The sequence below is a fragment of the Lutjanus erythropterus genome, chromosome 24 (assembly GCF_056507025.1).
Source record: "Lutjanus erythropterus isolate fLutEry1 chromosome 24, fLutEry1.hap2, whole genome shotgun sequence".
Lineage (NCBI taxonomy): Eukaryota > Metazoa > Chordata > Actinopteri > Lutjaniformes > Lutjanidae > Lutjanus > Lutjanus erythropterus.
Genome location: NC_139340.1, coordinates 977052 through 1001421, shown reverse-complemented (window position 1 = coordinate 1001421; position 24370 = coordinate 977052). Strand labels below are relative to the sequence as shown.

General features: G+C 37.1%; 1 protein-coding gene across 1 annotated transcript; it reads right to left on the bottom strand.

Annotated features, from left to right (window-relative positions):
- Positions 1–1785: 1785 nt before the first annotated feature.
- Positions 1786–7333, bottom strand: LOC146304463 (uncharacterized). The gene is made up of 2 exons (XM_084713549.1): positions 6682–7333; positions 1786–3589 (listed from the first exon to the last, which is right to left on the bottom strand). Exons 1-2 carry the CDS (start codon positions 6845–6847, stop codon positions 2067–2069), a joined length of 1689 nt encoding a protein of 562 aa, XP_084569675.1. The 5' UTR covers positions 6848–7333; the 3' UTR covers positions 1786–2066.
- Positions 7334–24370: the final 17037 nt, after the last annotated feature.

Sequence of the window (24370 nt, the reverse complement as noted above, 5' to 3'; positions counted from 1 at the left end):
TACTCGTATTGTAAATTAAAGTAATAAATAGGAACCCCAGACCCGTGTACACTCTTGCAAGTGATTATTTTAACCAGACCATGATTTTAACCATTTTTTGTCCCAAAACCTAATCCAATCTTAATCACTGATGGACGGTTAAAAAGAAAATACCTCTGGTTTATCTATTTTATTTCTTCTTCATCATATCCACAAAATCTCCATGCAGTCCACAAATAACTTTTGTTACTGAACATCAACACCATAGCAAAGTCACACAAACATTTCTTATGAATGGTTTTATTCATCAGTTTATCATATCACTACAGATACAATTAGATGAGCTTATGAAAATGATCGTCATGGTGGACTATGACCTGTCTCATTAGAAACACGGAACAAGCCAGAAACTGCTTGTTTTCAGTTTAGTATTGAGTACATTTGCAAGTATTTTACTTTACTTCATGCATAATGATTATGTACAGTTGATCCACTTTCAATTAATGTTACAGATGATCTATCAATGACTTGTTCAGTAACTATTTGGTTTTTCAAGTGATAAATCAGCACACTTATTGAAGCGTCACATCTTTTCTTAGTAACTTCTAATGTTTTACAAAAACTTTACAATGGATTAATGAAGAAAATTAAAAAAGAAAAATCAAAAGGAAATTAATCGTTAAAAAAAACATTGAATGTACTTATTTATGCCTGTTACTGAGCTTTTGTAAACATTTTCTTGAAACAAATGAAAACATATATTTAAGCCATGAGAATACTATAAGGAGTTTCAAGTAAAAATATAACTTGTTTCAAAAATCCTCTCAAAATGAATCTATATACTGAAACAGGACAGGAGAAGAACACAGATTGCTGTGCTAAATTAAAGACGTAACACTTCATTTTTGAATCTATCTGAAACAAGTCTAAATATTTTATGGGAAGATTTTTGATGAAAATGAGACTTTAAAAACTGTCTGACTGACAAAAATGGCCTGGAAGGAGGGAAATGTTTTGCAAAGCAACTTATTTGTTAATGGTAAGTCATCTCCATTTACTTATTTCTTACAAATGACTTATACCAATCATTAAAGTAAATTTTTACTGGATTTGAGATGAGGCTTTAAACCTTCCCTCTGAGGTAAATGGTATTTACATTGTATGGCTTCAATGTAAATCAAACAGCTCGTACAACCTTAAGATAAAGTACACACCTGAAACAAGGGAGATCATCAACACAATTTTGCATTTCAACCATTCAAGAATGTATTAAGAAGAACAGAGGCACGGCTTTTCAATAAACAAAACAATTCAAGAAAGTGTGTTCAGTTTGTGTCTTTCTTAGCATACTTGGTCCTTCTTGATAAAGACAAAACAAAAATACATAACTAGTAAAATATAAAACAAACAGTCTCTCCTGATTTGAAGGAAAAAAAATCTTTCGTCACTGTAGTAAGCTTGTACAATGACAATCAGGGATCTGACACACTCAGTCAGTCAGTCATGCCATCCTCGCAATGTTTTTCCTAGGCTTGTGTTGAGGTGAGTGGTGGTGAACAAGGGACTGGCTGCCACAACTTTTTGCACACTAACTACAATCCGTCCTAGGGTTGGGCTGATGGATATCAGCAATGGCTGACAGTCATTTACCACTGAGCTCTCTCCCATCACAACATTGTGACATAAAAGCCTTCTATATTTGAGGTAGTGTGTTTCCCTTGCTGTAAAGCAAGAGGTTTTTTAAATATGGGAGAGAGGAAAAAAATCTTTTCAGGACAACAATTGGCTATGAGACAGCCCCTGTCCCTCCCTTAAAAAAAAGAAAAAGCAAATGTTTTAACCAGGCAAGCTCTTGAGTGGCTATCCTTAAAAATAGGAACCACAGCTCCTGCAGACACATGGAGATCAAAGATCCTGAAGACAAGGAGAAAATAGACCAAAAGGGAGTTAACAATAGGGTGATCTGGGGTTCAGGCAATGATAGCTGAAAGTTGGGTCTGTGGATTAAGTTCATACATAGGTGTGAATACCTAGTAGATTGTGGAAATGTGAAGGAGTTCACAAAACAGAACTCAATGGTTTGCAAGTTAAGTCATGCAATAAACAACTGCCTCAGTGGAGTCAGAATGTTCCCTGCACCTTTCTTCATTCCCTTTACCACAAATTGAACAACCAGTTGGTTTACCTCGAGTGTGGATAAACATGTGTTGTTTCATATTTGTTTTTTGTGCAAATCGTTTACCACAAAGTGAACAGCTAAATGGTTTCTCTCCGGTGTGGACAGTTGAGTGCTGTCTCAGATGCGCTTTTCGAGCAAATTCCTTGCCGCAAACTGAGCAACTAAAAGGTTTCTCCCCAGTGTGCATTCTCATGTGCAAAGAATAATTACTTCTGAAGCTGAAACTTGCTTTACAAATTGAGCATGTAAAAGGTTTTTCTCCTGTATGAATTCTCAAGTGTGAAGTCAAAGTGGAGCTTCGAGCGAATCTTCTTCCACAGACAAGACAACCAAAAGGTTTTTCTCCTGTATGAACTCTTAAGTGTTTGGTCAAAACTGAGCTATGTGCGAATCTTCTACCGCAGATTGAGCAACCGTATGGTCTCTCCCCTGTGTGGGTTTTCATGTGTCGCGTCATTCGTGCCCGTAGAGCAAACGCTTTACCACAGACAGAACAACTGAAGGGCTCACGAGCAGCTGGTTGTAAATTACTATCTGGATTTAAGTTCTTGGCTGGTTCTGATCCTCCACAGTCCTCTCCATCAGCTTCTGTTTTTACATGTTCTTCATGAGTAGCTGAATGTGAATGACTATCTTGACTGAAGCTTGTGGCTGGTTCTGGTCCTTCACAGTACTCTCCATCAGCTTCTGTTTTCAAATGCTCTACAACTCTGTTCTCTTCATTTTGGCTTTCATGAAATTGTAAGGACTGAGGACCATCACACTGATGTTTTTTGAGCTGATAAGGCCGAGTAAATCTTTTGCTACAAATACTGCAGCTATATCGCTTCTCCCCTGTGTGGAGTGCCATATGGTGTGTTAGATTTATTTTTTGTGTGTATCTTTTATTGCAAATTGGGCAACTAAATGGTTTCTCTCCTGTGTGAGTTCTCATGTGCGTTTTCAGATTTGACTTTTGGCTGAATCGTTTACCACACTCAGAGCAGCTAAATGACCTCCTGCTAGCATTATACACACGGATTTTTTTCACAAAGTTTAAGCCTGACTGAAGTTCACTACGCTTCTGACTGACTTTTGTCTCAGGTTCAGAAAAGTCTGAAGACTTGTCATCAGAATAAAGTTGCAAATGTGTGTCTGGGTCGGAGTCCCTGGCTGTTTCTGGCCCTCCACAGTCCTCTCCATCACTTTCTGTTTTTATGTGTTCAGTTTGTATTTGATGAAGCTGTGAGGACTGAGGTTTCTCTTCATCGTCTTCTTCACTTTTCACAGGGACAGGAGTGAATGTTAACTTGTTGATATCAGTCTCCTCCTCCAGGTCCTGTTCCTCTTTAATGTCTGGAAGCTCTGGTGGTTCCTCATGGTCCAGACTGGGGCTCCACTCCTGCTGTTCAGGGGGATCTTCATCTTTACTCACCAACAGCAGCTGGACGTCTGTGGAGAATGATATACATATAAATGTTTTACAAAAATGTCATTCTTGGAAGACATTTAAACTACTAACACAACATTTTAAACATGTTTAGAAATGTTGCATATTTTGTATAATAAATTTGGAAGTCATTCAAATAAAAACAAAATATAAGCATATCATGTGGGGCTGACATCTTCTGGTCAGCTTGTCAATTGGTTGGTCGCTATGTTCAAAAAGCACTTCTTAATCCATTATTTCCTGGGGCTGGAGGGATACATGTAAACTTCATGTACTTTATTATTGAGTAATAGGCTGTGTTAGTAATATGACTGATTATGAACAAATAATGTTCAACATACTGAATACTTACTTGGTTGCAAATTGAATGACACTATGTCAAAGTACTTGCACAAATCACTACATCAGCCCCCAGCCACACAGGACAGAAGAGCAGAGTGAGTGAATAGTGAAGGTTAATTTGATGGTAACATGTGCATTCTACGCCTGACTGCTTTTTTTTTTTTTTGTTATTTAAGTCAGTGACAAGTATCAGAGGATGAGGGACTTGAACATTTGGAGGGAGTTTGGAGAAGCACTTCTGCTCCTTTGTGTCAGAAGGAGTGTGCTGAGGTGCAAGAGCAGTAAAGTGTCGCTGAAGAGAGGGACATCATGCTTGGCCTGCTGTGACCTTGACCTGACCGTAGACATGGGTCGGTGGACAACTGTCAGAACAGCATTGTGTGTAAACTGCAGAGACACCTACCCAACCAAGATCGATAATAAAACAAACTTATTTTATCACCACCACTGCTTCTACCCTTTGGAGTAAAGGACTTATCGTCTGTCACAAGCTGCATAATCTGTATTTACCAGTATGTACTAGGGATGTGCCCAATTAGTCAACTATATGATTAACTATATGATACTACATGATTGGGCTACATGTGACAAGTCAGAGCTTGAATTTCTCACTATACAGTCTTAAAAAATATATCACTATGTTGTCAAATAGCTTGAGATGCATTGAAATCTGCTTTATGCATATTTATAGCTAGTTTCTTAGACTAGAAGCAATACAGACATAATTTTCATACATGCCAACTAGGCCAAAAAAGTTTTTTTTAGTTAATGTCAAATATATATGTTCATTTGGAAAAAATGATTTGCATTTGTGGGGGCCTCTGTGGGTCACCATTTCAAAATGTGAGTGAACCGCTGTGCCATTGACTGAGTAACTCTTGGATGCAAGTGCATTTTGGAGAGCTGAGAATTAAAAATTTCCCTGCCATTGGCCATTTCACTGCAATTATTGTGCATATGACAATAATGACAATGTTTCCAGTGGTGGATGGAATGTAACCAAGTGCAGTACTTCAAAACAAATTTGCAATACTTGAACTTTTTTATATATATATATTTTCACGTTTTGTAGCTTTTCACAGATAAACCACTACACCATTGAGGAAAATATGGTATTTTGTACCCCACTAAATTTTTCAGTTTTAGTTACTACTTACTTTTCAGATTACAATTTGTCATATTCTCACTGTCCACTGAAAACCTTGCATGTCCAAATGGGTTAATTTTGAAAGTTTGTGTTAAACTTAAGGATGATGTGTCCCTTTAAGGGCTGAGAACATTTTACTATTTCTAGAGTTGGCTATTGATAACAAAAAATTACAATACCTGTGTACCAACATCAGTACCCTTTAAGTGATACCTATATCAACAGTGTACGATACATAATTTTCTTATTTTCTGTGCTTATCATGTGAATGGATGTAATCCTGGAATAATCTGTCTACATTTTGTGCATATGTATATACAAACTTTAGAACATTTGAGTGGCATTTCGACACACAACTCCATCAAAAGCTGAAGTTTCAGTGGTACCTGAAACTGGGTGATTTCAATCAATACCATAAAGCAGTAGTTTTCAGTGGCCCTCCCCTCAGACAAAGTGCAGGGCGTGGATCCCACTGCCCTAGTCTCCCTAAATTCCTGGGTTCATGATTATGCTGTGTGATCCCAAACACAATCAACCCTTGAGCCTAATTTTGCTACTTGACTTAACTTCACATTACATCAAATAAAAAAATGGTCTATCTTTATTAGTTTCTGGCTTCTGATAAAGTAACCACTAAAATTACCTCAAACTGCTGTCTCTCTGAACCATCTCTTTATCTAAATCATGCACATTTAGGCTATTCTTTGTGATCTCCTTTTGATAAGTAATATAATAACTAATGCAATATTCTGGCTATTTCATTTCCATTCACTGGGGTACCCCTGAAATTGTTCAGAGCCCCCAAGAGAAGGCTCCTCTTCCACTTTGAAAGCCTATGGTAGTGAATAAGTATAACCACCCCTACCTATTTCTTAAGCTAATTGGGCTAGCCTATTGTTATTAAATGCATTATCACAAAACTGGAAACTGGGCTGTTTTTTCTCAGCTGAAGCAAAACACTACAAGTAGTCAATTTTTTTTCTTGATCTGGGTACTGAAAGGATTGAATACATGCTACTTTTGACTAGAAAAGTTTCAATGGTTACAGTAGATAGTTAGTTGGGATTCAGCCAATACCAACACCCACCCCTACTTCTTCAGTTAAATAAACTGTTGCTTGTTAAATGCATTGGTACAAAGCTGTTCTTCTTAGCTCATGAAAAGTTGACTTTTAAGAGATAAGTGGTTCACACTGGACAGCGCCGGTGAAAATACATGATGATCTTAGAGAAAATGATGCATTACTAAAGAGTAAATTCTCAGTAATATATAGTACAGATAATGTTAGCTCAGCTTTAAAAATCAACAGCACTGAAATGCAACATATTAATGCAGCAGGATTATTTATCCTAAAAACATCGTATATAATATTGACAGGAACTATCTTACTACACAATGTTTACTGTTACTTCCCATATTTAAAGTCCACTTTGCTGATAGCTGTTGCATGCCGAATAACGTCTCGAAGGCAGTGCTTTTACTTGTGGAGAAATAGTTTCAGTGGCTTATTTATATTACATACTCACTAAAGGAGCTGAATGCTTCACCCACTACTGTGAGTTTCCCAGCAATTAAAAGTGAGAAAAACAATCAAAGTGTACAAACCTCCTCTTTGTAACCAAAGTTCAGGCCTGAAATCACCGTCCAGTAGTTGGCGTTGACGGCACAGTTCATCCTCGTACTCTGCTATTGTTCTTTCAAACAGCTCGAAAATCTCTTCAGCAGCCGCACTTAGTCGCTGGTTGATAAAAGCCTTCAGCGTTTGAGACATTTTTTCCTCCAGCAAAACTCCGTTAAAAACAGTTTGATCCCCCTGATGCGCGCTGTGTTGCTAAATTTCACCACGGTCGCGCCCGTCTTTTTCCAGCTAGCAAGCTAAGTTAACTTAACTAGCCTCGTAGAACACTATGATGAATTCAAATGTTAAACATTTTCAAATAAAGTCAACAGCACAGAGTCTATTTAGACAGCTCTATCTGGACATTTGTAGATTTGGGGGCCGTGAAAAATACTTGCTTCTTTTGAAGCTACTCCGACGCACACTGTGAGGCCGAGTTCGTTCCGTCTGCGTCTACTTCCTGCCAGCAAGCTACGCTAACGTCTTTTAGCATCCTTGCTAACAGGAGATAAGTCTGAGCTAAAACATCCCGAGAGTTTACACGAAGTCCACTTCGACAAGGTTATCCAGATATACAGGCTCTGCTCGCTCACTCCGACTGTATCTAGTGGTAACGCACGTGATACGGAAAAAGTTAGCATATTAGCTACGGTCACTTCATTGTCTTCCGGTGACACTTTTTTGCTGATTTTCAAAATAAAAGTGAGCAAACCTATTTACGGCCCATATCTCGGTGTTAAGAATTAAGATCAGTAAAATACCTGTGTCCTTTACTTGGGTAAATATATAAATCTTACAAAAAGTAACAGTAAATAATACAAATTGATAAAATAAGTAAAACGTTGATTTATTGTTACTTGTGTATTAGATACAGATATGTAGTTAGAGTTGTCTGTATTATGTGATATAGACAAGTCTAAGTATAATTCCATAATACTAAAGTATTCCAAAGTGCACTGTTACTCTGATGGCTGTATATTACTTTTATATATACTATCCTCCCTGACTTGCTGCTGTCCTGAACACTTTGTCCTTTTTCCTGGGATGGTATGGCACTATTAGTTTAATTACAACACCAGCTGTGTACTGTGTATGCAAAATAATAATAACTAAAACTGTATCTATACAGCACTTTCCAAAATAAAGTCACAGTCAATTGCTTTACATGACTGAACCAGGATTAATACATTTCAGGACTGAAGCAAATAAAATCACACTTAAAATAATAAATACCTTATTAAACACTAAGCAATAAAGATAAGAACAACAGTTATAATAATAAAACAGATTGGATATGATCAAAATCAAACAGAATTGGAGGGAGCATTAATTAAATGCTTTTTTGTTAAAGATAAGTTTTGAGAAGTAATTTGATAGAAGAGAGATTGAATTGCGCTTTTATAGTTTCTATACAATCCATTCTATATTATAATTATTATTTATTTTTAATGGGTTTTTTTTTGTTTCACTGTACTTGTTTTGAAAGGTTCCTGTCTTCACTACTAGAACTGTGGACTGGAACAAGTGGCAGCGCCACCACAGGATTTACCTGCAGTGATAAGGACACAGACGGGGGTAAAACGATGATGCAACTTTAGAACCAACTTTGACTCAACATTTGAGACCCTCGAACAATCTTTATTTTATTTTTTTGGCACCATAACATTAAGAAAATAATGATGTTGGACATCATTCCTTCCTTTTTATCATGTGTAACCTTATGGATCTGGTGCCACAACCACAGATAACTGCTGCAGCAAGGACTGCATGACTGTTTAGCAGTGGAAGTTGAGAATAAGCTGATGGACTTGTTTGACAGGGTCCACAATGAGGACACAGATGGACTCTCACAATGCATTACAGATTACATCAGGCTCTGTGAGTATGCTGCTTTCCTAAGAACAAGCCTTGGATCATTCATGACATTAAGGCTTGTTTAACATAAAGAAGAGGGCTTTTATGGCAGGGGACATTCAAGTGGTCAAGACTGTTTAGATGGAGCTGAGAAGAAACTGAAGGTGAGGGTATGGGGGTGTTGGAAGATCCCTGCTGCAGAGGTAATCCTGGAATGTGTGAATGAGCTGAATTTGTTTTTCAACAAGTTTGACCACCCTACCCCCATGAGCACAGCAGGGAAGCCTGGGTCCATATTCAGCAGGGCCATTGCCCCCTCATACACCTCTCTTACCCCCTCCCCCAGCACTGTAACCCGGGAGGCAGCAGCTTATTTACATACTTTGAAAATGAACTACTTTTTGTTAATTGACACAGTGGTCAGTGTACCTGTATAATAACTCAAGTGATGTGCCAGTGGACTGATACCTATGTGATTGAACTTGCACTTGAACAATAAAGTCATGTAAACTGCATGTCATGGTTCAGCTCATTATTTTATGGCTGTTGATGTAAGTGAAGAACATAACACTTTGGAAATCTGCTCATGTGTTTCCACTTCATAAAAGGGAGATCTTAGAGATTTAAATTATTGCGCAATTACTGCCCAATTTCGAAGCTATCCCGTCAAGCCAAAACTCTTAAACTGTATCTGTATCTTATCTCTGTATCTTACTTGGCTTCATTAATTCTTAAACAGCAGTTGCATTTTAAATACTTTTCAGTCTAGTTTCAGATCTGGTCATGGTATTATATCAGCTGCATTTCTAGTTCAAAATGATATTATATGTACTCTTGACAATGGACAACATTGTGCTGCCTTGTTCACTGACCTGTCTTAAGTCCTTGACACAGTTGGTCATATACTCTTAATGGATGAACTAGCCTCTGCTGGTCTTGAATGGAATGACTGCCAGTGGTTTACAAGTTATCTTGCAGATACAACAGGATGATTAGATTATTAGTACTGAAGCAACAGTGTGCAGCATGTTGTTGTCTTGCAAGGTCAGACCTGTCTGTCACCACAGAGCTGCATCAGCAGTATTGGATGTGGTGCACTTTTTAACTTTCTAGCCACTGCAGCATTATAATTACTTTTTCTTGGATGAATGGATTAATGTCTCTTTTCATAGAAAAATACCAGCAATGGTAATATCAGATAATGCCCACCGGCTGCTGTGACTGTTGACGCAGGGGTAATTAAGGCACAGATTAAAAGACAGATCAGTTCTAAACTAAACATCCAGACACACAAACTTTTAAAAGAGCATTACATCTAAAATAAAATAAAAAAAAAAGCATTAAAACTGAAGTGTTCAAGCACGGTGTGACATGTCATTACTGAGAAGATGGATGGTGTTCAGCTCCAGGCTTCCCAAGTCCTGAGCAGACCAGCTGTGCGGCATAGTTGAGCACATCTTCAACCTGAGCCTGAAGCTGGGGGGAGTGCCACAGCTGTGAAACATCCTGGGCTCCGATTCCCAGAGCCTCCTTAGTGATACGTGCATCGTAAGTTATACCTTATGTTTATGGGCTGTTTCAAAGAGTCTTTTTAGCTAAGATATACCCTCTGAAAGGTCGAAGGGCAAACTGAACCACTGTCCCTTAATGATGTGCTTCGTTCACTGTGTCACAGTTTTAGCTTTATTAAACCAGCATTGTGCTTTTCAAATGGATGGTTGCAGTACAGTTTACACTGTGACTGTTGCGACTGCTATAAGACTGACCTCTTGTGAGTGCTTTTGGAAGGGGGAGGGGCTCACAGCAGCACCCGCTGCTCGCTGAGGACAGCAACTGCAGAACGATATGTGCTTTCATGTCACAGTCTCCAATAATGCCAGAAAAAGTCACCAAATTTGTCGCTAGTCACTTGTGACAAAAAAAGTCGCCAAGAGGATTTGGAAAGTCAGATTTAGCGAGAATGTCGCCAAGTTGGAAACACTGGCTACTTGCGCAAATCACAGACACTCACAACATTTTTTAACTTCATGAAAATTAAATCTGAAAAGTTTGTTTATGTGCATAACACATCGTGAGAATTTTGCCATTTAATCTCTCAATTCTTGTCATGATGGCAGTCTAATAAAATATAGGATCTCTCCATCTCTCCGATTTCTGAAAAACTGTGGCTTTTTACTTTTATGTAATGGAGCTAACTGCAGGATATGGCTTTTCTGGCTGTCTGGTTAAGTTATAGTCTCATGTGCCCCAGACTGAGCCTGAGACCAGGCCTTTCAAGAAGTCTCAGACTGTAGCTTATATGTCCCAAATGATTCTGGTTTATATTTTTTAGACTATAGGAAAATTATATGCTGAACTGGTCACTATTGTTCCTCATAGTTATTTCTCATGTTCTGTCAGGCACTAACTGGTTACTCGTCCTTGAACACACAGTTGTTCTCTCTTTGGAAGAAGAACTTCTGATAACACAATCACATCCTGACTCTCCCAATAAGCACTTCAGGTCCATCCTGACCCAACCTCTTTCATCTCTTAACCCTATAAGACAGATTTACATTCTTGACTCATTATCAGTTCCTTTTACACTCTGTGTGATTGTGTACTGATCCTTTGCAAAGCTCTATTAAAACACCACAAAGACAATCTTGGTCTTCGTGCCTGTTTTCATTTTCAGATTTTCCACCACAACTCTTAAATAGATTAAGCAGATGATCTTTGGTAGGCAAAATTTCCTTTGTTATAGTATTAGATTGAGGTAAAATGATTATGAACACTTGCTATGTTAAAACATCATTTATGAGCCTTTATAAGTGATTAATCGATGCAGGCACTGCAGCAAAAGACAGCTTACAGCTTACAGCTTACGATGTACCTTCGCAGCTCTTCCTAAAGGGCACCTGCTAAGGGATGGTCTGGGAAACACTAATAGGAAAAAAAGTTCCTTTGCTAAGAAACCTTAGAAAGCTTTGTAGAACACTAAGGTATATTGAAACTGGAAAGTGCAGCCCTGCATTGTACCAGTGCCAGGGACTCTGCACCACGGGAACCACAGGGAACAGTCCTGGATCCTTACCTCTTCACCCTCTACACTTCTACTACCAGCAAAAGTTCTCTGATGATTCTGCAATCGTCCGCCTCATCACAGATGGAGATTACAGGGAGTACAATATCAATATTTCCTATGTGCAATGGTGTAAATTCAACAGTGTAGGCTGCTTCTTGTTTATTTTGTTCCTATTCTTTATATTTATTGTTTTTATTCCTTGTTAACAATCCCCTATTCCAAAGAAGTTGGGACACTGTAAAATGTAAATAAAAACAGAATAATTTCCAAATGCTTTTTTTTTTCTTTAATTAAGTTGACAAGATGTTTAATGTGCAAACTAATTAAATTAACGGCTGTTGTTTTTTTTAAAGTATATGCTCCTTATGAATTTGATGCCTGCAACACGCATCAAAAAAGTTGGGACGGGCATGTTTATCGCTGTGTTACTGTCATGGTTGTAGGATTTTTTGGTCTTTGTTGGGCATGTTTTGTGTTTTTCCCTGTCTCCCCTTCCCCGTCCTTTCTCTCCAGGGCAGAGTGTGTGTGCAGCGGCGGCAGTGATTGGCTGGTTCATCTCAATGAGACACACCTGGTGCTCATCTACTCATTCTCCTGCTATATAAGCCTGGTCAAGACACCACTCCTATGCAGGATTATGCCGTCTCAGTCGGTAAAGTAGTGGCAGCTCATCTGTTGTGCACCCGTGGATTTCTTGTGTTTTTGGGACTCTAATTCGTCTGTGTTTCTGTGCAGCACCAGTGTACCTTCCAGCCGTTCATGCAGCTCACGTGCTCCAGAGCTGTCGCCTGCTCGGCTTTTACCTGCTTCACCTGCCACGCCAGCCAGCCGACCACTGCCAGCACCTGCCCTCGCCTTTTGTTACCTTTTTGTCCCGTGTGGGTAAATAAACACTTTTGAAAACTCTTTCTGACTCAGTCTCTGCATCCGGGGTCCAGGTCTTTGGCAGAACATAACAATTACATCACCTTGTCTTTTGACAACACTTAATCAGCATTTAGGAATTGAGAACACTAACTGTTGAAGTTTTGAAAGCAAACTTCTTTCCCATTACTTGATATACAACTGAAGGTGTCAGTGCAGAGTCATATTGTGCACTTCATAAAGCATTACACCTTTTCAGTGGAGATAAGTCTGGATTACAAGGAGGCTAGTCTTGTACTGCACTCTTTTACTAAGAAGCTCTGCTGTTGTAACATAGAATGTGTCTTGGTGTTGTCTTGCTGGAGTAAACAAGGTTGTCCCTGAAAAAGATGTTTACTGGATGGCAGCATATGTTGACTGGAATTACACCAGACAGTAAGTATGGAGACATTTTATGTCTTAGTCTGTTTTTTTATTTTACATCTTAAAGGTGTTTTTTGAGCAAATCTTGTCCCAATGTTTTTGAAAAGTGAGTAACTGGATATTTGCAAAAAAGCTTGTTTCTCAGTTAATCTGTTTGAACATAAAATATCGTCTTTGTGCTTTATTCAATCAAATACAACTCAAAAAGCATTTGCAAATCATTGTACTTTTTGTCTGTTTTACACAGCACCCTTTTTTGGAATTATTATTATTGATATTATTATTAGTAGTGATACTTCAGAAAGTCAAATCAATCAATGTCAGTGAACATAAATGGTCCTGCTCTTCACTTTACTGCAGCTTTATGACGCCATCTAGTGGCAGCAGATAGCAGCTGTCTCACACTGCTGTTAGACTGCATTATTCGCTTCAAGAGCAGCTCATGTTTTTACATGGAAAATTATATAAAGAATGATTTTAGTTAATGATCAGTTAAATCATTTGTGTTTATTCTGCAGATGATGTGAGCCGATGTGGATGTGAGTTCAACAGCGTGAATCAGTCCGATGAAGATCTTTAACTGTCCATCACTCTTTTTCATGTCAGAGGTCAACATTAAAAATTGTTTTTTGGCATTGTTACATAACACGACAACCAAACATTTGATGTAGTCAGAGTAGAGGTGGCAAAATTTTAGAGGGTTTATTTACAGCATTTTTTATATATTCACAGGCACAAGGTTTTCAAAGATGTGGGGGAGATGGGTATTGATACTTAAATGCCGTATCCGGATATGATACTAATTTGCAAGAGTATCGATACTGACAGCACGCAACACCACAACACCTGTCGAGTACGTGTGACGGGTGCGACGGACACGCACTGTGCAGGCAGCGTCCAGCAGGCAAAGAGCCCTCGCTGTTTCTCTTAAAGTCACAGATTGAAGCTGAGGAAATGTTACTTACGTAACCCTGAGTTCTCTGATAACATAGTGAGGTACACAGAAACGGGCATCCTGAGCCTAAATTATCAACTCTATTTGATCAGCAATGAAAATATGGAGCCAATTCACCAGAAATACAGTATTGACCACCTGTTTCTGGATGTTATTTATTTTGGGAGGATTTCTTTTGTTGTTGTTGTCATTGATGTTACTGTTATGATCTTTATTTTAAAAAAATGTCATGCCTCTTAGTTTTTTGCCGCGGTATCGAAAATGGTGTCAAGTATCGAGTATTTTCCTGGGTATCGGTATCGAGTTGGAAATTCTAGTATTGTGACAACCTTAGTTGTTAGATGAAAATATTGTATTTATATTTCAGCATTTTACTGTATTTAGCCTATTTCTGTTCTTGATGTTTTTGTCACCTGGTCTTACTTTGTCTCAAATTGATTTTTTTAAAATAATGTCTGCTGAAACAGTTCAATAAAATTGTCAATACATTTTCAAGAATTTAATTCTAAAATCTGAAGTCAGGTGGCAACAGAGTTTCTGCAGGTAACAACAATTAGAGACCAATTTGCAATTTCATGCCTATAATGGAAAAAAAAAAGTTTATTGTTTATTGTTAAAGTTTGATGAGAGAATTGAAATAACATTTTTAAATCAGTCTCCCAGCCCCAAATGTAGTGATAATTTGACCAATAGAGTTGCAAAATTCTGTCACTAAAACGTACACATTTTCAAGTGAGGGTTACGCTCCCTTCTCTTGACATTTCTTTAAAAAATCCTGTAAATCCATATTTGTGCCTCAAGCTGCCAATATAGTGATAAAAATAATCCCAGTGATAAGAGACCAGAGACTGTCGAAGATTTTGGTTATTACAGTGTTCAAACAATGTTGAGAAGGTCTCTGCACACCTGAAATGTCTGACAGGTGCGTCGGAGGAAAAATTCAATTTGAAAAAAGATAGCAGACTCCCGCACACTGTCTCGCTTTCTAGTGATTTATTGAATATCCGACATTTCGGTCCAAACGACCTTCATCAGGTATACAGTATACAGGTTATTACAAAGTCCAAGTAAGTTAAAAATAACAATCACTTTAAAAATTAGCTAAGCTGTGTAGAAAAATAACAACTTCTTCGGTGAGTTTCGTGCTCTTTTGGGCATCTCTTTTTCATTATTTTCTACTGGGCCATTCATTCTGTTATATACATAAAAGTACAGCACATTTTAATTATTTAAAAAGGTGGATCAATGTCTTCTTTAGTTTTATCATGTCATTATATCTCATAATTTGGTACAGCAACTTGTTGATATCTTTGGATACACAGATTGTGTTAATTTAACCATATCAGACCACTCAAGAACTGAAAAACATGATCTAAAATCCATCAGACCAACCACAGTAAGACACAGAGACAAGAATTGCCCTTTTCTGGGATAAGTTGTTGGGCTCTTCTGTTCTGGACATTGCTCCTAAACCCCTGTTTATTGATAACATATCAATAAAGATTTTCCCAACAATTCCCAACATCTTGAATTTATAATGTTAATAGGGTGACCATATATTAATTTCCAAAACAGAGGACACTCGGCTCTGCCTCAAGATACTTAAATGATACTCAAAGTTCACTTAACTTTAATATATTTAAAGTATGCCTCCTCTGTATGGATAGAAAATTCAGTTAAACAACAAAATAATCTCGCTCTATAACCAAAAAAAAAATTGAAATCTCTGGAATGAAATAATGATAGAAATAACACCTCTTCTGTATTAGAAAATCATTTTAACAAAATATCTCTTACTGTCTTTTCATTGTAATAATGCAAATGGTAAACAGTAGCCCCACAGAGATACTACTTTAACAAACAGAAAATATTACTTCAATCTTTAAGTTTTTTTTTTTTTTTTTTTTTTTTTTTCTGTCTTCATGTGAACTTTTGACGAGGAAACATACATGCCAGCTTTGCATACAGTGCACTTCAGCTCCCATTTGTCCTGACTGGGACAGAATTTGTTCTAACATTAGCAGAGTAGCAGAGCCACCAACAAAATAGCCTCTCGAGACATCACACGCAACAAAGTACTGTAATAAAAATATGTTGTAGCTGGTTTTTAACAAAAGCGGTGGACCTGTTCGACTAGGTAAGAGGCTGAGAAAATGACAACCACACCACTGTCTTTAGAAAAATATTAGTTCATCTTTATTAAATAATTTACACCAATTAAAACATCAGTCTGTGGGGGAGGCGGACACAGCAGGGCAGTACTTAGTCCATGGGCCAGACCAGATTCTGGTACCACTCAAGGTGGCAAAACGTAGTATTAATTTATGAAAATGTCCATGTCTGTAGATGATATTTTGGTATGATAGACATTTCTGAGTGGCAGCTGTGTCACAGTAACCAGCTCATAAAGTGAACCACCCCCTCAAGTAAACTGCATTTTAGACGCTGGTGCATATCCTGGTTTAGGCTCATGGCTTGGACATTTTTCTATATTTTATAATATTGAGTTTGGTATAATTTTAAAGGGGACCGTCTTGGCTTTCATTTAAGCCCACCTGGGAATCTTTCTGACAAACACTGAAGCAACTTTACCTGCTGGAACAAATATAACAGTTGTATTTATCTGTAGCCTTAACGTATAGTGTTCAACATGTTAACATTCTAAAAGGTATTATAGCTATTTAAGTTCAGATAAAATGCTTACCTTGATGGACAGTCAACCGCACTGGTCGAAGTTGAAAGCGTGAAATATTGTGACTAGTGTGTGCTTACAGAATCACTGCGCGAGTGAGTGAAGTGTGTTGTTCTTCATTTTGTACATTTGGATTATTTTTTTTCAATGTTTTATGAAACATAGAAAACATTTTAAAGTTATAATAATTTATTTAAAATAAATGTAAAATTACCCTTCTCCAAAGTATATTGTTACAAATAACATTTGATTTTTTTTCAGCCCTGTCACATACTAATTACAGGCTACTCGAAACTACTTGAAACGAGAGATTATATGTGAGAGATTTCTGCCAAAGTCATTCTTCTAATTTATGGCTCACAACAACATCTCACAATGAAATAGGATGGGTATATTACACATTTCCTGAATCCTTAGAGTCCTGTGAGTGTTCCAGTTTCTGTGTTTTGTATCCCTGATGTTCCTAGATGCCACAACACTAAAAGAAAGAGATATAATTTAGGCGAAATTGTGGAAAAATGTGTGTCACTGACTGTCTGAAGGGCTACAGTTGCTTCAGTGTGTCAGAAAATCTGGCTTTGTCATTAAAACTGTATCTGGGACCCTGTTGAAACAATTACCCCAATTTTCAAAGGATACATTTCTGACAGATTATTACTTCTGTACTTACCTTGCCTTTGATCCTCCTTCTTACTTGCCACCTTTTTCTCTACTACTCTACTTAGAGCATACAGTCATATAGGCTACTTAGCTTTAAAATAACCAATCAACTGATCCATCAGAATTAAGCATTCAATTGTCAAAAGTAACAGGACGTTATATAGTAACTCAACCTCTCTCTCTCTCTCTCTCTCTCTCTCTCTCTCTCTCTCTCAAAAACAAAAAAAGTGATAAAATGATAAAAATTCCTAATTAATGCATTAAAAATAAAAGCTTAAAGGATCAATATGATAATCAGAACAGCCAGAATAAAATTTGTCATTGAGATTTTGTGCAATATACAATACACTTTGAACATACTGACTTAATAATGTCAGAAAACACAACACGCATCTTGGTGTAGTACAGAGGTGTCTAAACTACAGCCATTTTTAAATGGCCTGTAGCAAAAATATAAGTAAATATGACCCACTCATGAAACTTGGGCTGTATTCGAAACAACAAACTGCATACTGCTTACTGCGTACAACACCAGTATACACTTATACTGCATGTATGCCGCTGAGCTCTCTCAAGGTGCTGATGCTGCGGCATTTTCCAGCTGATCCCAACTTTGTTCATCTGTTTGTTTGGTACCGTTTTACTGTTATTTTTTCTGTAGTTATTTTTGCACAGTTTCGTACTTCGTAATTTGACAGAGCCCATAACTTTTTTTGGCAGTTCATCAGTTTAAATTTGGACATCGTGCCGCCGTTGAGCTGAAGGAAAAACTTGGACAAAAACCTGGAGTTTGTGAGCCGTGCTCCTTCACAAGTTTGGAGCGTGTGCTTGAACTTTTCCGGTGAGTGAATTTGATTGGTAATTTTGTGAGTGAATTAGCTGGGTTCGACCTGTTGTGAACGGTTACATAATTAAGAAAATGCTAATTTGGCTGAATTGATCTTGTGTTACTTCTGTACATGCCATGCATGAGGCCATGCGCTTTAAACTGACCCCCCACAACTAATTCGTACAGAAATATTTGTCAGAAAAATATTTTAATGTTTATTTCTGATTAGTTGTCATGCATATAGTTGTTTTAATGAACATTAAGGAGAAGTGGCGAGAGAGATGCCATAATTTAAAGAGTTTAAGATCCTGGATACGTGTGTTAATGTTTAAAGGGTGGATATGTAATTTTTCTTGTGGCCTCTTGCAGGCCGGGTCTTTTTCTTTCTCCCTGTTGAAGTTGGACTGGTGTGTTTCAAGAGTGTGAACTTGTGCTGCTGCTTCTCTGCGCTGCAACAGTGGTGGTAGAGTCGAGCTGATTGTTGAGACGAACCTGAGAAAACTGTTGTTTTCATCATCGTCCTGGTGGGACTAAGTTTTGCCATAACACATAAGGATTTCTTTTTTCAATCCTTTCACTGGATTATTAAAGGACACAAAGGGCATTCTGAAATTTTATTGTGTCGAATTTGTATTTGATTGAAGTGTTTGTTGAAGTGTTTGTAAATTGGTATCTTACTTTTAGTGGTACTTTGATGAAGCACTTTAAAAGGTATTTTGAGACATCCATCTCAGTTTAAAGGGTACATTGTCAAAAAATACAATACTCATTGTGGTGAAAAAGCATAACCCTAGGGCTAATATTAGCGTAGGATAACCTAAGAGGGGATCCTAAACATATTTAGAACTAAAGGCCATTAACAATAGTGGGTTTTTTTTTCTTCTTTTCTTCACTGGCTGCTGGTCAAACTGTGAATAATTCTGTTAAGAAAAAAATTATTGTTGATTGTGATAAGTGTTTTTTTTTCCCCCTGTTGAGTTAAACAGTCAATACAAGTGTTTTTAAACTTACCTGTTGACGTTTCATTTCTGACATGAATAATATAATAATTCTTATGGGTAAATATCATATTGCAGTAAGTGGAAAAATAGTAAGCTCTCTTTCAGTTGTTTTGTCAATGAATTTAAGTTGCTTTTTGCATCCCTTAAAAATGCATTCTTGTAAAATAGCAAGAAAGATTTGTAGAGATGTCTCTTTTTTGTTGTTGTTTTGATGTTTGACTTTAAAATTGTCCCCTTAAATCCCCCCACAGTCCAATGAACCTTCTTTCCAATAGGCCACCTCCCTAAATGTGGCGCTCCATGGAACTGTTGACAGTTACGGACAAGAGTTTCTTTTTTACTGGGATAACAATTTCCAGTGGTCTGCATGAACGCCTTCCCCTATGTGCTGTGTCTGCTCAATACCCTATCTTTATTTATCTTCCATTTACTCAAAGCCCTTTATTTTTTATTTGTTGCTTTGTATTTTATATTATCATTTAAATCATCTAGTTTAGTTTCCTATGTCTAGTATTTTGATATTAAGTATCTTTATGTTCCCTCACGAGATCTTGATCTTGTTGTTTAGAATTTAGTTAATTAAAAAAAGAATAATAAAAATAAATACTCTCGCTATAATTTGTACATGCGCAGTTGGACCCTGTCAGTACAAGAGATAGGAGATTGGTGGTGCGCAGAATGGTACAATGGAGTCATGAAATCCCCGAAGTCACTATAAACAATGTGTTTTGAGAGAACGAAGAGAAGCTGAGAGTTAAAGAACCTGATCAGCTGACATCATAAAGCAACAACAATCAGAGGAAGATGATAAACTCTCTGTGGAGAACATGAGACAGTGGACCTCAGCCTCACACCGAGACCAGATGATCTTTAGACAGGTGAGCTGTGCTGGATAAAATATTCATATCATTCAGTAAAAATACTAATACCACACTGAAAATACTCCACTACAAGTAAAAGTCTTGCATTTAAAACCTTACTTCAGTAAAAGTATGTAAACATTATCAGCTGTTATCAGTATGAAAAGTAAAAGTACCCACTATGCAGTAAAATGCTCCCTGTCAGTAACTAGTAACTGTAGCTGTCAGGTAAATGTAGTGGAGTAAAAAAGTTAAGTACAACTATAAAGTAATATAATACAGATATAATTTGACACTGGACTTAGGTAAAGTACTTGAGTGAATGTATTTAGTTACATTCCCCCACTGCAGATGATAGATGCTGAGTATGTGGTTTTGGTCTTTTACAAATAGTTTCTGTTTTGTGCAGAAAAGTGTGTGACACACCTTAAAATAGGTACTTTATATAAACCTGTCAAAGACATTTAACTAGAGTCTCTGAGACATTTACATCTCTCAGTGAGAATTTATGTACAAAAAATTAATTTTAAGCCACAAGATGGTAATTTTTAATTAATTTATTCTTAAATTTTGTTATTTTCTAATAGGCTTTAGTCTGTTTATAATGTTCTCCCATTGTCTGAAGGTTTGTGGTATCAGATTTCTTTCATACTTATTGAGGTACTTTTTGCCTACTTTAGTCTTTCAGCACAAATTGTAAAACCAAATATAACCATTGTAAAGAATTTGCACAAATTGAAGTACCTTAACTAAGCAAGTTCCATCAGGTTATAAAACATGTTCATGATGAAAGGCGACCTGCTCTCAATGTAACTATAAATGGCTATTTATAAGGTAACACAAACATAAAGATTATGACTTTAAATTGATTGATAATAATAAATGACATACTTATGTATAATATATTCCATTTCTGTCAATAAATCCCCATAAATATTACACATTGGACCTTTAAATAGAAACAATATATACAATACAATACAATATATACACTTGCCTCAGACATCGCTTTTATAGAAGATATGTATTGTTTCAGGCCAAAACGCACTGCAGGCTTCATTTGACGCGCGTCAATAGACGCGCATCTTTTGAAGCTTCTATAGCGCGTCAGATTTAACATTCCATCACCATAAAACCAGCAGTATTTTAGGAAAAGGTTGTTGTTTATATGCATCTGTTTATTTATTTAGTATAACTATTAATAATAGTTTATGTCTTTAATAAAATATTGTCCTCTGAGGGAAAAAAGTCCTCATCTTTTTTCAGGTCCGTCTATATAATGACTAAACGGTGCGCGATATTAATGTTTTTGTATTAAGAAAGCAGGATAATTTACGTCAGTTTCGCCCAGTTTACACCTGTGAGGATGTTTTAGACCACAGCAGACAGCAAACTGCACACCGACACACACCGAGGAGATGAAGAGGGAGACACAGAGTCTGGACACTTCATAATGATTTAAAATAATGTTGCAAAGTGACAAAACTTTCATGGAGGAGATGAGCGTCTGTCTGTTACTGAGACAGATATTTTAGTCAGGGAATTGTACAGTAGCATCAGGATTTATCGTCAAAAAAGTTTTATATCAGTCAGCACTTCACACACGCTCCCTCTCCCTCCTCTCTACTGTCCCTCTCTCTCCTCCTGCGCAGTTATGATCATGATTTTATCTGCAGCTGCAGAGTTACATGGAATAAAAAAAAAGGCATGGACGTGCGGAGCGAGTGCTGATGGACCAGGTAAAAGAAAAAAGGAAAAAAAAAAAAAAAAAAAAGACCCGCAGGAGAGAGGGAGGGAGGGAGAGAGCGTGTGAATAGGGACAGACGCACCGACTTGATATAAAAACTTTTTATGATCATGAAACATAATATTGAACACTTTTGTGGCGTGTGAGTTTTTGCTCTAAGTCCGATTTGTTTACTTAATACTTTACTTAATTACTCCCCGCCGATTGATCATGACGGACCTTCACTTTCACATTAACGCTGTTCTCTCCTTTATTATTCCATTGTTAGAACAACTTGGAATATGAACGGCTCAAGTGCGAATACGTCAAATATTTTAAAGAGTAAATTGTATCAGTAGCTCAGAAATATATATTGTATTCATTCCCAAGAGGGTTGATTAATGAGAATCCAATCCCAGATGAGCAACAAAATGTTGAGCCTGATATAAAAACTGTTGTCTTTACATCTTTTCTGTACATGTTGGAAGAACTTTTGTTACTTTAGTAATAAAGATTCCAAAACATTTTAAAAACATGAGGTCCCCCTCCCCCTCAAATATAGTTTTTAATTAAATTATGTAATTGAAAACATGTATTTAATATAAGTAGACTCCACTGCTGAAATAGTTCACACATAAACACAACACTTTTTGAAGGTTCTCTTCATGTCTCCTTTTTTGGGTGAAAACAAGCACTGTGAAAATGCCAGTGCCAAATTGAAAAAGTAGTGCCATCATACCTAAAAGTGTCAGCGTCACACTTTTGACATGAATAAATAAACAAATAATGTGATTTGAAAAATTAAAATGAAATTCACAATTTTCTTTACTTCTGAAAATAGCGAAATATAGTCAAAAAAGAGATTTGTGGCTACAGGCCACCTTTAAAGAGGATGAAAATGTCTTGTCAATACGTGTAACTTATTTCTGTGACAAAAACTTCACTACATAAAAGTCAATGACATTACTGAGTAAATGACATGTCGATTGTGACTGTAGCTCAAAGTGAATCAGAAAAAAGTACTAGTGATATTCTAACTAGAATGGAGGGTCAGGATTATTTTAACATAAATAATCCATATAAATTTAGCCGACCTCCCTTCGTATGTTCTGTTTCATACAGTGTCAGTTGAATGTGGTCAGACAGCAGTGTGAGGCAGAGGAAGCTGCTGCCATCAGCTGCTGTAGTTCTAATATAAGTCCACTAGATGGTGTGATGAAGCTGCAGTGAAGTGACGAGCAGCTGTAACACGATCCATAAAGGACAATTTACACTTGATGAGACAATCTGATTTATTGTGACTGTCAATAATATTTCAGTAACTTCCTGCCACTAAACATTTCAGTTGTACATAAATGAAACACCAAGCTCATAGGAGCTGATTAAGATGTTTTAAAGCACTTACAGATCCATCCTGAAAATCACACTTATTCTGTGAGTAATAACCAGTGGTGGACAGTAACAAAGCACATTTACTTGAGTACTGTACTTAAGTAAAGTACAGATACTCAAAAAATGTACTTGAGTGTCTGTTTTTTTTTTAGAAACTTCTGACTTTCACTCCACTACATTTCAAAGACAAATATTGCACTTTTGACTCCACTGCATTTCTAGGAAGGTTGACATTAATAATAATAATAATAATCTTTATTTATAGAGCACTTTTCAAAATTCACATTACAAAGTGCTTCACAAAGGCAACAAAGTAAAACAGACAGGATCAAGTGTCACACAACAACTCAAACAGGTTAAAATAAGATGGTACAGAGCAAGAATAGGAATGTAAAAACATTTTTAAGAAAAGCAGTGCACAACAGTTCAAGTTTAGATAAAATCAGGAAAGGCTCTCCGATAAAGGTATGTCTTAAGAAGAGATTTAAAGGAGATCACTGACTCGGCTGTCCTAATTTCCTCAGGCAGTTTGTTCCAGAGCTTTGGGGCCCTGACTGAAAAGGCCCTATCCCCTTTAGTTTTCAGCCGGGCATGTGGAACAGACAAGAGACCTCTGCCTGAGGATCTCAAGGTACGTCGTGGAGTGTAAGGTACTAACAGGTCAGAGATATATGGGGGTGCGAGGCCATTGAGAGCTTTAAAAGTCATCAGTAAAATCTTAAAATCTATTCTAAAACATACAGGGAGCCAATGTAGAGATGCTAAAACAGGAGTGATATGATCATGTTTCCTAGTTCTGGTTAAAAGTCTGGCAGCTGAGTTTTGAACATTCTGAAGTCTGTTAATAGATTTTTGGTTCAGGCAGGTAAAAAGGCTGTTGCAGAAATCCAGGCGTGATGAGATAAAAGCATGTAAAATGGTTTCTGTGTCTTTAAAAGATAGTGTAGAACGTATTTTTGAAATATTTCTTAGATGATAAAAACATGACTGCACAAGCTTTGTCGTATGATGTTCAAAATTTAGGTTTCCATCAAACCACACTCCCAGATTTCTAGCAACAGGCTTGATATGATCTGTTAGGGGACCAGCAAATGGTGGGATTTGTGTGATCATTTGCTGGGGCCCAATCAACACAATTTCAGTTTTGTCAGCGTTTAGTTGGAGAAAATTTTGTGACATCCAATCCTTTACTTCAGATAGACAGTCATTTAGTGAATCAAACATATTAGGGTCAGAGGATCTCAGAGGTAGGTACATTTGTGAATCATCTGCATAAAAATGGTAAGACACACCATGTTTTTGTAAAATATGCCCAAGAGGAAGCATGTATAAAGAAAATAAGATTGGCCCCAAAAC